Source organism: Scyliorhinus torazame, chromosome 6 (genome assembly GCF_047496885.1).
Source record: "Scyliorhinus torazame isolate Kashiwa2021f chromosome 6, sScyTor2.1, whole genome shotgun sequence".
Classification (NCBI taxonomy): Eukaryota; Metazoa; Chordata; class Chondrichthyes; order Carcharhiniformes; family Scyliorhinidae; genus Scyliorhinus; species Scyliorhinus torazame.
The window spans coordinates 238,302,910-238,319,472 of NC_092712.1; the positions used below are offsets into that span (position 1 = coordinate 238,302,910).

The following is a 16,563-nucleotide window of genomic DNA, read 5'->3' on the forward strand; positions in this document are numbered from 1 at the left end:
ATAATACAGAACACTATACTACTGAACAATGCAAGTCAGACCATGAGAGCTGCAGAGTGTAAATTTAGTTTTTTAATTTAAATCTGAAAATATTACCTTGGTATCAACAAAATTAATCATGCAACTGTCTGATTGCTATAAAAATCCAACGGATTGACTGTTGTTCTTTAGGGGAAGAGACCTGCTGTCCTGTTCCAGTTTAGAGGTTACTCCAAACTCACACCAACTTGGTTGACTCATGAAATACCCTCAGAGGTCTCCTGTATCAAACAACCGCGGTTCAAGAAGATCCAGCACCACTGCTTAGGTTCAGGGCAGAAAGAGATCTGAAATAAATGCCAACCTTGCTGTAAATGCCCACACTCTGAGAATCAGAAAATAATAGAAATTAATGATGGACATTAACGTAATATTTGCATTGCTAATGGTCAACCTAACAGCACACAGCGTTGTTATGGAGTGAACCGGACAGCATCTTTTGATGTCAGCATGTGCAAATTTAAGCACACAAGTTCAGAATTTGCTTTCAGAGATACACTCACCTCCACAAGTTGCAATGTATCAGTTCTCGCCAATAGACTCAGCATTGAAATTAATATAATGGTGTGGAGTTGCAGCACTTAAACACACAGTTACCCACTAAACACACCAGAGAAAGTAAGGACTTGTTCATTCATGGCTAAGTGATAATTACTCACAGACAACCTCTCCAGCCCTGAAAATTTAATTTTATAAGTGCAGGTCGCATTCCTTCAAATTGTAATTCGTTTTTGCAATCTTTCTGAAACAATTAAATTTTATTTTAAAATAAAAAACTAAAGTTACATTATGTAACTCCAATGTTTTTCTGTCTTCTTAATCCCATCTTTCTTTCTCAACCTACATTTTTTCTGTACACGATTTAAATCAAAGTTTATTTCCTGGTTTAGATTGTAGTGGTAATTTTCAATCAAAAACAGGTGAGTTGGGGTCAGGAGAAATGTAAAACTTCAAACCTGACCCCAACCAGTCCCCGATCCCAACCCGGGCAAAATGCCACCTGTACGCTGTGGCACTCTGGCAGTGGCACTGCCAGGCTGCTGTTCTGCCTGGTCACTATTTGTGGGGACCAGTGTTGGAAACGGCACCCGGCTGGGGTCGCCTTGGCAGGAGTCGGTTGGATCCAGCGTGGACATAATTAACAGCTCATTTAACTATACAAGTCTGGGTGGGATCCAGATCACGACATCGCGTGAGATCTCATTAGATCCTGCAGGGCATAACGATCGTCAAGAATCCCGGGTGAGGCCTCTTGCAGGATCTATTGGCCGCATCCCGTCCCGATTTGTCTTCCAGGGAGGCATGGGCTGCTTCATGAAAAGGTAAATTAATTTACAGCATTGCGTATTGTCCAGGAGGAGGACTGCTTTTCACCCCCTCCCCTCCACCCCCAGTTCACCTTCCTCCCCGCCATCAGTCCCCTCCCATTCAAAGACCACCGGTACTTATTTTATGATATTTTTGGCTACACGTGCTGGCTCTGGTGAGAAAACCAGCGCACAGCTGGCTTTTCTCACCAGATTCTGCAACACTATGGAGAAAAAAAGTGCTGCAGGCATCTCTGAGTCTTTGACATCGTTACGAGGTGGGATGGGGCCTGATGGAACCAGAAAATGGGTCCCCCAATCTGCGTTTTTAAAATAAACTCATCCCCACCCCCAAGCCATTCTCACTGCTTTCCATTAAAAAGCAGAGATTGAACTTTTTTTATTAATTCCATTTTATTAATGTGATAAAAGTTTTCTTTTTTCATCCTTCAGGACCTGGAAGTGACGGAGTAAGGGTCATCTGGAAGGACAACTTTGATTCTATTTATACTGAACTAGCAGAAATTGGCAGGTAACATTTTAATTCTTATCATTGCCATTGGCTTTATTTTTTTAATTGAGAAGTCACCTGAGTTTCATTTTGTTATCTCAAAACTCTTGAGTGGTCCTGTTTAAGGGCATAAAAATAGGAACCAGAGTAGATCAGATAGCTCTTCGAACCTGCCCCACCATTCAGTACAATCATGGCTGATCTTCTATCTCCGCTCCACTTTTCCCACCGACTCCCCATATTTCTTGATTCCACAATAGACAAAAAGGTGTTGATTTCAGTCTGAAATATACTCAATGAACATCCAAAACGACTTGGGGTGGAGAATTTCAAAGATTCACAATATTTTGAGTGAATAGGTTTCTCCTCCACTCATTGCTGAATGATCAATCCTGTGAATGTGCTCTTGGAAATTTGATTAGATTCCCGTGCCACAGGAGATGCCACCTCAGTGTCTACCCTGTCCAGCCCCTTCAGAATCTTGCTCTCTCATCGCAGGGACCAATTGAATGAATCTTCGCTGCACTGATCCCAGGACAATTGTATGTTTCCTTGGAAAGGAATATACGGAGACAAAGACTGAACACAGCACTCCAGGTGTACTCTCACCAAAGCCCTGTACAATTACAACAAGACTTCCTTATTCTAATCCCCTTGCAATAAAGGCCAATGTGCCATTAGCTTCCCTAATTACTTGCTGTAACTGCATGCTAACGTTCATGTGTTCCTCTTACATTTACATCAAACCCTCTCTCAACATCAAAATTCGGACGTTTCCCACCTTTTCTGTTGCCACATATCCCCACATTATGCTCCATTTCTTGCCTTGTTATCCATTCACTTATATTTTCTATATCTCTTTGTGTCCTCCTCACAGCTTTACTTCCCACCTAACAAGCATGGATATCCTCAATCTCTTTGTCTAAGTCATAGATTTAGATTGCAAATAGCTGAAGCTCCAGCAATGATCCTTGTAGTACTCCACTAGTTACAGCCTGCCTATTTGAAAATTCCCCATTTATTCCTACTCTCCGCTCCTTTCCAATTCTTTATCCATACCAATATATTATACCAACGCCATGCGCATTTTCTTGTATATTTTTGTGTGGCACTTGCCATTTTGAAATCCAAGTATACTTCATCTACTGGTTCCACTTTATCTACCCTATTAATTGTATTCTTAAAAAAGTACTGGAACATAGGAGCAGGAGCATTCACCCCTTCAAACCTACTCTGCCCTTCAATTAGATCATGGCCGATCATTTACCTCATCACTGTCCACACAATCCCCATATCCCTTGATATCATTAGTATCTGTCTTGAACATGTTCAATAATTGAGCTTCCACAGCACTCTGGGGTAGGGAATTCCAAAGATTCACCATCCTCTGAGTATAGAAATTCCTCTTCTATACTCCCTGGTTCCAGACTCATCAGCCAAGAGGAACATCCTATCTACATCTATCTTGTCATGCCCTGTAAGGACTTTGTAAGTTTCAATGAAATCATCTCTCATTCTTCGAAACTCTGGAGAATACAGTCTCAGTTTCCTCAATCCCCCCCCAATGAAACAATCCTACCATTCCTGGTGCACCTCCTTTGCACTCCCTCTCTGGCAAGTATATTCTTCCTTAGATAAGGAAGACCAAAACTGTACACAATACTCCAGGTTGCACCTCACCAAAGCTCTATAATATTGCAGCAAGACATTTTTGCTCCTGTACTTAGAGTTGGATTTATTGACTTCCGGTTGCGGCTATGCCTAGGTAGGTCGCACGTTCGGCAGCTCCCTCCGGGAACGGACTTTTGGGCTCTTCAGAGGGGCCCCAATGGCAATTGTTTGACGGCTTTCAGTGTGGGAAGGTGACAGCAAGGTCCCCCCGACAGTATATGGATTGGACCAGGAGTGGAGCGGTTAAAAAAGTGAACCTGGTGCAGCAGAAAGTGCGAGGGAGGAAAAGCAAGATGGCGACGGGTTGAGACCAAGCAGCGTGGACGCAGTGGTCGCAGGGGCAGCAGGAGTTTCTTAAACGCTGCTTTGAGGAGCTGAGGATAGAAATGCTGGTGCCAATGAAGGCGGCGATTGAGAAGCTTGTGGAGACCCAGAAGACCCAAGGGGCGGCGATCCGGGAGGTGCGGCAAAAAGGCTAGGAGTACGAGGACGAGATCTTGGGCCTGGCGGTGAAGGTGGAGGCGCACGAGGCGCTGCACAAGAGGTGGGCAGAAAAATTTGAGGACCTGGAGAATAGGTCGAGGAGGAAGAATCTTCGGATTCTGGGTCTCCCTGAATGAGTGAAGGGGCCCGATGCCGGGGCATACATGAGCACGATGCTCAATTTGCTGATGGGCGCGGGAGCTTTCCCGAGGCCCCTGGAGCTGGATGGGGCTCATCAGGTCCTGGCAAGGAGACCCAAAGCCAATGAGCCGCCAAGGGCTGTAGTGGTGAGGTTCCACCGCTTTATGGACAGAGTGTGTCCTGAGATGGGCCAAAAAAGAGCGGAGCAGCAGGTGGGAGAACACGGAGATCCGAATTTACCAGGACTGGAGTGCGGAGGTGGCTAAGAAGAGGGTTGGTTTTAACCGGGCGAAGGTAGTGCTCCATCGGAAGGGGTGAAGTTCGGGATGCTGCAGCCAGCGCAATTGTGGGTCACGTTCCAAGATCGGCACCACTATTTTGAAACTCCTGATGAGGCATGGAACTTTATCCAGATTGAAAAGTTGGACTCAAACTGAGGTTTTGTCATGGGGGGATGTTTACTGTGTTCACTGCGTTTGGGGAATGTTCTTTTTGTTTTGGTGCTGGGTGGGGATGGGTGAATGGATTTGATGTGGGGGCTGTGGGAGAGTGTGGGCGTCGGTGTTAGAGGGGCAGGGCCCTGCGGAGGAAGAGGTGGGGGGTGGAGGCCCGGGGATGGGGAGTTGGGGTAAGGCCGCAAAAAGGAGCTGCGCCAGAGGGGGCGGGGCCGGCTCAGGAAAGCGCAGGCTTTTTTCCCGCATTAGGGAAGGATGGGGGCGGGGCCGGGGGGGAAAGGGCGGTGCTAGAGAGGAGCGCACACTGACTGCCAAGGGGTGGGGGGATTCTCACACTGGGGGGTCGATGGAATGGCGGGAGAGGCCCGGGTCAGCAGGAGTCAGCTGACTTACGGGAGGGAGCAAAATGGCTAGATGAGGATCTAGCGGGGGGAGGGGGGGAACTGGGTTGCTGCTGCATTGGCCAAAGGGGAGCTGGAAGTAGGAGAGGTAGTCGGGGCGGGAGTTCGCCGCCTGGGGGACTCGAGGGTGCGGGAGGCGCGGGCAGGTGAAATGAAATGAAATGAAATGAAATGAAAATCGCTTATTGTCACAAGTAGGCTTCAAATAAAGTTACTGTGAAAAGCCCCTAGTCGCCACATTCCGGCGCCTGTTTGGGGAGGCTGGTACGGGAATTGAACCGTGCTGCTGGCCTGCTTGGTCTGCTTTAAAAGCCAGCGATTTAGCCCAGTGTGCTAATCCAGCCCCTGGCCTAGAAAAGGAGATGGCTAGTTGGCAGGGGGGAGGGGGGGCTGATAACATGGAATGTGAGGGGCCTGAACGGGCCGGTCAAGCGGGCCCGCGTGTTCGCGCACTTAAGGGACTGAAGGCAGACATGGTTATGCTCCAGGAGACACATCTGAAGGTGGCAGGTCAGGTTAGGCTGAGAAAGGGATGGATAGGGCAGCTCTTTCATTCAGGGCTGGATGCGAAGAACAGAGGGGTTGCAATACTGGTGGGGAAGCGGGTGTCGTTTGGGGCACTGAATATTGCAGTGGATAATGGAGGTCGATATGTGATGGTGAGTGGTAGGTTGCGGGTGGTACTGGTGAACGTATATGTCCCGAATTGGGATGATGCCGGATTTATGAAACGCATGATGGGGGGAGTGGATCCATGGAGGTTTGCCAGGCCGCTGGCCAGGGAATTTTCCTTCTTTTCCCACGTCCATAGAGCCTACTCCCGGATAGATTTTTTCATTTTGGGTAGGGCGCTAATCCCGAAAGTGGAGGGAACGGAATATTCGGCCATAGCCATCTCGGACCACGCCCCGCATTGGGTGGAGCTGGAGTTGGGGGAGGAGAGGGACCAGCGCCCGCTGTGGTGCCTCGATGTGGGACTGTTGGCGGATGAGGGGGTGTGCGGGCAGGTGCGGGAGTGTATTGAAAGAAACTTGGAGGCCAATGACAACGGGGAGGTGCAGGTGGGGGTAGTCTGGGAGGCGCTGAAGGCGGTGGTCAGGAGGGAGCTAATCTCCATTAGGGCCCACAGGGAGAAGAGAGAGGGGAGGGAGAGGTTGGTGGGGGAGATTTTAAGGGTGGAAAGGAGGTATGCAGAGGCCCCCGAGGAGGGGCTACTTCGGGAGCAACGGAATCTCCAGACGGAATTCGGCCTGTTGACCACGGGGAAAGCAGAGGCACAGTGGAGGAAAGCGCAGGGGGCGACGTATGAGTATGGGGAGAAGGCAAGTCCGATGCTGGCACACCAGCTTCGTAAGAGGGAGGCAGCGAGGGAGATTGGTGGAGTTAGGGATAGAGGGGGGAATACGGTGCGGAGTGCGGTGAGAATAAACAATGTATTTAGGGACTTCTATGGGGATCTGTACAGGTCTGAGCCCCCAGCGGGGGAGGAGGGGATGTGGCGATTCCTGGATCAGCTGAGGTTCCCAAGAGTGGGGGAGGAGGAGGTGGCTGGTTTGGGGGTGCCGATTGGGCTGGAGGAGCTGGTTAAAGGATTGGGGAGCATGCAGGCGGGGAAGGCCCCGGGGCCGGATGGGTTCCCGGTTGAATTTTACAGGAAATACGTGGACCTGCTGGGCCCATTGCTAGTGAGGACATTTAATAAGGCGAGGGAGGGGGGGCCTTGCCCCTGACAATGTCCAGGCGCTGATCTCTTTGATCTTGAAGCAGGACAACGATCCATTGCAATGTGGATCGTATAGACCGATCTCGCTCCTCAATGTTGACGCTAAGTTGCTGGCGAAGGTGCTGGAGGACAAGAATTGAGGACTGTGTCCCGGGGGTGATTCATGAGGATCAGATGGGATTTGCGAAGGAGGCAGCTAAATACAAATGTGCGGAGGCTCCTCAATGTGATTATGATGCCCTCGGTGGAGGGGGAAGCGGAGGTAGTGGCAGCTATGGACGCGGAGAAGGCCTTTGATCGGGTGGAGTGGGAGTATCTTTGGGAAGTGTTGCGGAGGCATGGGTTCGGGGAGGGGTCCATCAGTTGGGTCAGGCTGCTATATAGAGCCCCGGTGGCGAGTGTGGCCACGAACCGGTGGAGGTCTTAGTACTTTCAGCTGTACCGGGGGACGAGGCAGGGGTGCCCCTTATCCCCCTTGTTGTTTGCACTGGCAATTGAGCTGCTGGCCATGGCACTGAGGGAGTCCAGGAAATGGAGAGGATTGGTCCGGAGGGGAGAGGAACACCGGGTGTCGTTGTATGCCGATGACCTGTTGTTGTATGTTGCGGATCCAGTGGAGGGAATGGCGGAGGTCATGCGGATCCTTAGGGATTTGGGGGACTTTTCGGGGTATAAACTCAACGTAGGGAAGAGTGAGCTCTTTGTGGTGCATTCAGGGGACCAGGCAAGGGGGATAGACGAACTACCGCTGAAGAGGGCGGAAAGGAGCTTTCGGTACCTAGGGGTCCAAGTAGCTAGGAGTTGGGGGGCCCTGCACAAGCTCAATTTGACGCGGTTGGTGGAGCAGATGGAGGAGGATTTTAAAAGATGGGATATGCTGCCACTCTCACTAGCGGGTAGGGTGCAGTCGGTCAAAATGACTGTCCTCCCGAGGTTTCTCTTTGTGTTCCAGTGCCTTCCCATTTTGATCCCCAAGGCCTTTTTCAAATGGGTAAGCAGGAGCATCATGGGTTGTGTGTGGGCGAATAAGACCCCGAGGGTGAAGAGAGTGTTTCTGGAGCGTAGCAGGGACAGGGGGGGGCTGGCGCTGCCGAATTTGTGTGGCTATTATTAGGCTACCAATGCGGCGATGATCCGTAAGTGCATAATGGAGGGAGAGGGGGCGGCGTGGAAGAGGATAGAGATGGCGTCCTGTGTGGGCACGAGCCTGAGGGCGCTGGTGACGGCACCGTTACCGCTCTCACCGACAAGGTACACCACGAGTCCGGTGGCGGCGGCGACGTTGACGATCTGGGGGCAGTGGAGGCGACACAGGGGCGAGGTGGGAGCCTCGGTTTGGTCACCGATTCAGGAGAATCATCGGTTCGTCCCGGGAAGGATGGATGGGGGGTTTCGGAGCTGGCATCGGGCAGGGATTAGAAGAATGGGGGACCTGTTCATCAATGGGACTTTGCGAGCCTAGGGGCGCTGGAGGAGAAGTTTGGGCTACCCCCGGGAATTGCTTTCAGGTACATGCAAATGAGGGCATTTGTGAGACGGCAGGTGAGGGAATTCCCACTGCTTCCAGCATGTGGGATTCAGGACAGGGTGATTTCGGGTGTATGGGTTGGAGAAGACAAGGTTTCGGTGATTTACCAGGAGCTGAAGGAAGAGGAGGAGGCCTCGGTGGAGGAGTTAAAGGACAAGTGGGAGGAGGAGCTTGGGAGGAGATAGATGAGGGTCTGTGGGCTGATGCCCTGAGTAGGGTTAATTCTTCCTCCTCTTGCGCCAGGCTCAGCCTAATACAGTTCAAAGTTACTCACAGAATGCATATGCGAGGTTGAGTAGGTTCTTTGGGGTGGAGGACAGATGTGGTAGGTGCTCGGGGAGCCCAGCAAATCACATCCATATGTTCTGGGCGTGCCCGGTGCTGGATGGGTTTTGGAGGGATCTTGCGAGGACTATGTCCAAGGTGGTGAACGCCCGGGTCAAGCCGAGCTGGGGATTGACATTATTTGGGGTATCGGACGAGCCGGGATGGCATTTGGGTAAAGGTGGGGGGTTTTCCCTATTCGTGCTTTTAAATGTTATATGGGGGATTATTGTATATGGGGGAAGTCCAATGTATAATTTCTGATTGTTGTGTTTTTGTTTCTCTTTTCTTGTTGGGGGGGGGGGGGATTTGTTGAAAATCTGTTGAAAAATCTGAATAAATATATATAAATATTTTTTTAAGAGTTGGATTTATTGTCATGTGTACTGAGGTACAGTGAAAAGTATTGTTCTGCATACAGTCCAGACAGATCGTTCCATACATGAAAACATAGGACATATGATAAATACACAAAGCAATTACATAGACATTGAGTGATGCATACAGAGTGTATTGCTACTCAGTAGAGAAGATGTGTGAAGAGATCAGTTCAATAAAAGAGCCATTAAAGAGTCTGATAACAGTGGGGAAGAAGCTGTTTTTGAATCTGTTAGTGCGTGTTCTCAGACTTTTATATCTCCTGCCCAATGGAAGAGAAAATAACACAAGTGGGTAGGGTCTTTGATTATGCCACCCGCTTTTCCAAGATAGCAGGAGGTGTAGACAGCCAGTGAATGGGAGGCAGGTTTCGGTGATGGACTGGGCAGTGTGCACGACTCTCTGAAGTCTCTTACAGTCTTGGGCCGAGCAGTTGCCATACCAGGCTGTGATGCAGCCAGATGGGATGCTTTCTATGCAATTTCCTTTTCCTAAACCCATGTTGGACTTATCTGATCTGATTTTCTAACTACATTGTTAAGACTTCCTAAATAATAATGTGAAGTGATTCATTTTGGAAGGTCGAATTTGAATGCTGAATTCAGGGTTAAAGGCAGGATTCTTGGAACTGTGGACGAACAGAGGGATCTTGCGGTCCACGTACATCCCTCAAAGTTGCCACCCAGGTTGATAGGGTTTTTAAGAAGGCGTATGGTGTGTTGGCTTTCATTAACAGGGGGATTGAGTTTAAGAGCCGCAAGGTTTTGCTGCAGCTTTATAAAACCCTGGTTAGACCACACTTGGAATACTGTGTCCAGTTCTGGTCGCCTTATAGGAAGGATGTGGATGCTTTAAAGAGGGTGCAGAGGATATTTACCAGGATGCTGCCTGGGCTGAAGGGCATGTATTATGAAGAAAGGTTGAGGGAGCTAGGGTTTTTTTCACTGGAGCGAAGAAGGAAGAGAGGTGACTTGATGGAGGTGTACAAGGTGATGAGAGGCATGGATAGAGTGGATAGTCAGAAACTTTTCCCCAGAGTGGAAATGGCTGCCACGAGGGGACATAATTTTAAGGTGATTGGAGGAAGGTATAGGGGAGATGTCAGAGGTAGGTTCTTTACACAGAGAGTGGTGGGTGTGTGGAATGCACTGCCAGCAGAGGTGGTGGAATCAGAGTCATTAGGGACATTTAAGCAACTCTTGGACAGGGACATGGATAATCATTCCTCAGAGCTAAAATTCTCCATTCCCTGGCAACACCATTGTAAATCTCTTTCATCTTTAGTGCTGAACTATTGTTGGAGCATAATCTCCCTGCTCTTGTATTCTATGCTACAGCCAATAAAGGAAAGTATCCATATGTCTTTTAACCACCTTTTAACCTGCCTGCTACCTTCAGGGATCTGTGAACATGGGTCCCTCTGTTCTGCTGCACTTCTCAGTATCCTACCATTTATTGTGTGTTCGTCCTTCCCAGATGCATTACAATACACATCTCTAGGTTGAATTTCATTTCCCACTTTTCTGCCCATCTAACCAGTCCATTGATATCTTCCCGTGTGAGACACGTGAGACCTTGTAAAAAGCCATCACATGCAAATTCCCTTCCAAGTCACACATTACCCTTGCTTGGAAATATACCACAGTTTGTTCTTTCTCACTTGGGCAAAATCTTGGAACCCCCTACCTTAACAGCACTGTGTGTGCGTCACCACCATTTGGACTATAGAAGTTAAGGAAGGCTGCTCACCACCACCTGCTGAAGTGGAATTGAGGATCGGCATTAAATTCTAGCCTTGACAATGATGCCCACACTCCATGAACAAATGAAAAAAAACCTTTCCAGTTATGCTGTTAATCATAGAATTTACAGTGCAGAAGGAGGCCATTCGGCCCATCGAGTCTGCACCAGCTCTTGGAAAGAGCACCCCACCCAAGGCCAACACCTCCACCCTATCCCCACAACCCAGTAACCCCACCCAACACTAAGGGCAATTTTGGACACTAAGGGCAATTTATCATGCCCAATCCACCTAACCTGCACATCTTTGGACTGTGGGAGGAAACCGGAGCACCCGGAGGAAACCCACGCAGACACTGGGAGAATGTGTAGACTCCGCACATACAGTGACTCAAGCCAGAATCGAACCTGGGACCCTGGAGCTGTGAAGCAATTGTGCTATTCACAATGCTACCGTGCTGCCCTAAGGGTGGATTAAGGGTGTAATAATCAGTCCTATGTGTGATTGCATGTATACCACATAATTAGTTCTTTTGCTATTTTGGTGGTATTGCTGGAAGAAACTGTGAAGCAGTAATTAGGATTATTTCTTCATTAGAGTTTGCTTCAACAACAGGATGAATAACAAATTGACTGTTAATTTTCTTGATAGTTCTGCTCTGTTCTACTTTTCTTTCTAGGTGGAAACAAAGGCATGTATTTATATGGTTATTTATCTGAGAAACTTCTCATTGTGCCTCACATGTTACTTTCAAGGTGAAGTAACTGTTATATAGAACAACATAACAGCCAATTTGTGAAATCAAAATCCCACAGCTGCAATGAGATAAATAAATGTTGGCCGCGACGCTACGAAAATTCCTGAATGGGATCTTTAATCTGTACCTGAACAGACAGACAGACAGTACCTATGTTTAACATTTTGTTCAAAAATTACCACCTCTCACAATGCAGGACCCTCTCAAGAGTGCACTGAAATGTCATCTTAGATTATATGTTCTGGTTTGCAATTTGAATCCAACTCTGCGAATTATAATATATCCACTATTCAACATCCAGCAGTTTTTTATCAAAAATTGATAAACACAATGGTTTTCTATGTCTCTATTTGGATAATATACTGTGAGCTATGGAAGACTGTTAAATTAACAATAACTTGTTTTTATTTCAGAGGAAGGTTCTCTGTGGTTAAAAGATGTGACCAAAATGGAACTAAACGAGAGGTAGCTGCAAAGTTCATCAACAAAAAAATGATGAAACGGGATCAGGTTATACATGAACTTGGAATTATGCAGAATCTCCAGCATCCCCAGCTCATTAGCCTTCTGGATACCTTTGAAACTTCATCCAGCTACATAGTCATACTAGAATTGTAAGTGATGTGTTACGATCCCAGTGATGTTACAACTGGACGGAAGATTCCAGAATGGAATCAAGACCATAACTTTTATTTATTTTTTATTAAACGTGGAGGAAACAGAGTCACAGGACCACTAAATAGTTTAACACCACAAACATTTGGGGCAGCAGGCTGCACAGTGGTTAGAATGTCTGCCTCACGGTGCCGAGGACCTGGGTCATTGTCCATGTGCAGTTTGCACATTCTCCCCGTGCAGGGTCGGTTCATTGGCTATGCTAAATTGTCCCTTATTTGGAGAAAAATGAATTGGGTACTCTAAATTTATTTAAGAAACATTAAATAAAAGAAAAAAACATTTATTTAACATGAAAAAATTGGAAGGTGATGAATAAAGTGGATGAACTAATCGCGCAGATAGATATAAATGGGTATGATATAATTGAGATTACAGAGACATGGCTGCAGGGTGAACAGGGATGGGAACTGAATGTCCCAGGGTTCTCCGTATTTAGGAAAGACAGGCATAAAAGAAAAGGTGGCGTGGCACTGCTGGTTAAATGAGAAAATTAACACAATAGTGAGAAAGGATATTAGCTCTGACAATGTGGAATCTGTATGGGTAGAGTTGAGAAATAACAAGGGACAAAAACATTAATGACGCCCATACTGCACTGGTGAGGTTGGGAATGGCATTAAACAAGAAATTAGAGATGCATGTAATAAGGGAATATCGGTGATCATGGGTGATTTTAATCTTCACATAGATTGGTCAACACAAATTAGCCATAATGCCGTAGAGGAGGAATTACTGGAATGTATACGGGATGGTTTTCTTGACCAATATGTGGAGGAACCAACGAGAGAGCTGGCCATCTTAGACTGGGTAATGAGAAGGGAATTATTGCCAATCTGGCTGTACGAGACGCCTTGGGGATGAGCGACCATAACATGGTAGAATTTTTTATCAAGATGGAGAGTGAAGTAGTTGATTCGCAGACTAGGGTGCTGAATCTTAATAAAGGGAACTATGAAGATACGAGGTGTGAGTTGGCCTTGATAGATTGGGGAGAGTTACTTAAAGGGATGACAGTGGATAGACAATGGCAAACATTCAAGGAACGCATGGAGGAACTACAGGAACTGTTCATTCCTGACTGGCACAAAAGCAAAGGGGGTAAGAGGGCCAATCCATGGCTTACAAAGGAAATTAGAAATAGTATCCGATCCAAGGAAGAAGCATACAGATTGGCCAAGAAAAATAATAGGTATAAGGATTGGGAGCAGTTTAGAATTCAGCAAAGAAGGACAAAGGGATTTAGAAGGGGAAAGTACAGTACAAAAGGAAGATTGCAGGGAACATAAAGACTGACACTAAGATATGTGAAGAGAAAGAGATTGGTAAAGAGAAATGTAGGCCCACTACAGACAGAAACAGGGGAATGCATAATAAGGGACAAAGAAATGGCTGAGCAATTGAATACATACTTTGGTTCTGTCTTCGCAAATGGGGACACAAATCAGATACCAGAAATGTTGGAGAATAAAAGGTTTAGTGAGAAGGAAGAACTGAGGGAGATCAACATTAGTAGAGAAATGGTGCTGGGAAAACTGATGGGATTGAAGGTGGATAAATCCCCAGAGCCTGAGAATCTGCATCCCAGAGTGCTTAAGGAGGTGGCTCTGAAATAGTGGATGCATTGGTGGTCATCTTCCGGGATTCTATAGACACTGGAACTGTCCCTGCAGATTGGAGGGTAGCTCCTATATTCAAAAAGGGAGGTAGAGAGAAAGCAGGGAATTATAGACCAGTAAGCCTAACATCGGTAGTGGGGAAAATGCTTGAATCCATTGTCAAGGACTTTATAGCGGAACATTTAGAAAGCAGTGGCAGGATCAGTCAGAGTCAGCATGGATTTATGAAGGGAAAATCATGCTTGACAAATCTGTTGGAATTCTTTGAAGAGGTAACCAGTACAGTCGACAAGGGGGAGCCAGTCAATGTATATTTGGACTTTCAGAAGGCGTTTGACAAAGGTCTGCATAAGAGATTATTGTGCAAAATTAAAGCGCATGGGATTGGGGGAAATGAATTGAGGTGGATAGAAAACTGGTTGACAGAGAGGAAACAAAGAGTAGGGATTAATGGGTCCTTTTCAAATTGGCAGGCAGTAACCGGTGGGGTACCACAGGGATTGATGCTGGGACCCCAGCTATTCACAATATATATTAATGATTTGGATGAGGGTACAAAATGTAACATCTCAAAGTTTGCAGATCATACCAAGTTAGGTGTGAGGGTGAATTGTGACGAGGATGCCAGGGATCCTACAGCAATATCTGGACAGGTTGGGCAAGTGAGCAAACCAATGGCAGATGCAGTATAATTTGGATAAGTGTGAGGTTATTCATTTTGGAAGCAAAAACAGGAAGGCAGATTACTACCTGAATGGTTGTTAATTGGGAGAGGGGAATGTGCAGCGGGACCTGGGTGTCCTTGTGCACCATTCGCTGAAGGTAAGCATGCAGGTGCAGCAGGCGGTAAAGAAGGCTAATGGTACGTTGGCCTTCATTGCAAGAGGTTTCGAGTATAGAAGCAGGGATGTGTTGCTGCAATTGTACAGAGCCTTGGTGAGGCCACACTTGGAGTATTGTGTGCAGTTTTGGTCTCCTTCTCTGAGGAAGGATGTTCTTGCTCTCGAGGGAGTGCAGCAAAGGTTTACCAGACTGATTCCAGGGATGGTGGGACTGTCATATGAGGAGAGATTGACTAGGTTGGGATTATTCTCACTGGAGTTCAGAAGAATGAGGGGGATCTCATAGAGACTTATAAAATTCTAACAGGACTAGACAGGGTAGATGCAGGGAAGATGTTATCAATGATGGGCGTGTCCAGAACCAGGGGCCACAGCCTGAGGATTCAGGGTAAACCATTTCGACAGAGATAAGGAGACATTTCTTCATGCAAAGTGTGGTGAGCCTGTGGAATTCATTACCACAGGAAGTAGTTGATGCTAAAACGTTGAATATATTCAAGAGGCGGCTGAATATTGCACTTGGGGAGAATGGGATCAAAGGCTATGGGGAGAAAGCAGGATTAGGATATTGAGTTGGATGATCAGCCACGATCGTGATGAATGGCGGAGCAGCCTCGAGGGGCCAAAAGGTCTCCTCCTGCTCCTATCTTCAATGTATCTGTGTAAACGCTTTAACTCCCCCTTTCGCTTAACAATACACACCGGGTTTTAGGATTAACACGGATTACAAAGTACATCTTAATCTACAATGGCCTGATTAACACAGTCCCTTTTAAGCACACAAGATGACAGTGGTCAAATGCCCACACCACTCTAAACCCAGGGTAGTGTCTATGGCTTTCTCCTCCGAATTCTCCAGATGATTATCACATGTGAGTTTCCAAACTTCACTCCCAAAAACACGCTTTAAAATCTTCTCTCAGAACAATAATGATTTCCCCTAGCGATTTGCATTCCGAAACTCTCAGCAGGTTTTCCAAACTACACTTTTAAACAAAGCTTCCATTCCGCTTTTAACAGCGAATCCAGTCTAGAATTTTACACCACCCTCTCTTAGATTTCCTTTGTTTTAACTGTTTTTCCACAAACTCCCAAGATCCAGCCATCAAGTTCCATAGATATGTCAACTCATGTTCCACAGGCTGCTGCAAAAGCTAAAAACAACCTGAAAACCACTTCAGATACCTTTCTGGCATTTCAGCCTTCTCACCTCGGTCGGTCTTTACTGAACAATGCTCTATTCTAGTACCTTTAACCTCAGACTTCTCAGAAATTTTTAATATTTCCATTTTCCTCAACTATCTGCTATTCTGATCTGTGCATTTGTTTTCTTAACCATTACTCCATGGTATGGCTTTTCTGCCAGCAAAGCTTTGTTTGGCCCCTTGTTCCGCACTGTAACCAATCACTGTCGATGTACCATTTGTCAATGTTCTCTGTTAATTATTCTTTTGTCTACTATGTACGTACTGTGCACGTTCCCTCGGCTGCTGAAAAATACTTTTCACTGTACTTCGGTACATGTGACAATAAATCAAATCAAAAATCAATCAAAAAAAAATCAAATGTTCTCTCTCTAGTCTTCTAGCATAGCTGTGACAGCTGCCTTCTCTCTCACTTCCTATCTCCAATTGCAATCAAATTAGTTAAATAAATCTTGAAAGCGTCTTTACCTTGCAAGGCCCCAGTTGCTAAGCAGCCACTGCTGGTTCATTTATTCTTCATGCTGTAGCCCCCTCTAAGCAAAATAGAAACATAGTTTGAACTTAACCAACTGCACACATTCAAACACCTTTATCCAGCCTGAATCGAACTATAAGGTTTTTTAGAACTTAATTTACGGAATGTAGACGTCGCTGGTTAGGCCAGCATTTATTGCCCATCCGTAGTTGCCCTCCAGAAGGTGGTGGTAAGTTGCATTTTTTGGGTTGAATTTGTCTTGTTTCTGGTGTGCAGGACACACCTGGA

General features: G+C 46.6%; 1 protein-coding gene across 5 annotated transcripts in view; it reads left to right on the forward strand.

Annotated features, from left to right (window-relative positions):
• The window catches only part of LOC140425346 (triple functional domain protein), an 801,905-nt gene that overhangs the window by 744,531 nt on the left and 40,811 nt on the right, over positions 1 to 16,563 (forward strand). For all 5 annotated transcript variants that reach the window (XM_072509510.1, XM_072509511.1, XM_072509512.1 and 2 more), the window contains 2 exons: positions 1,800 to 1,878; positions 11,873 to 12,073. In XM_072509510.1, coding sequence (XP_072365611.1) covers positions 1,800 to 1,878; positions 11,873 to 12,073 — 280 coding nt within the window. The remainder of the gene's footprint in view (positions 1 to 1,799; positions 1,879 to 11,872; positions 12,074 to 16,563) is intronic.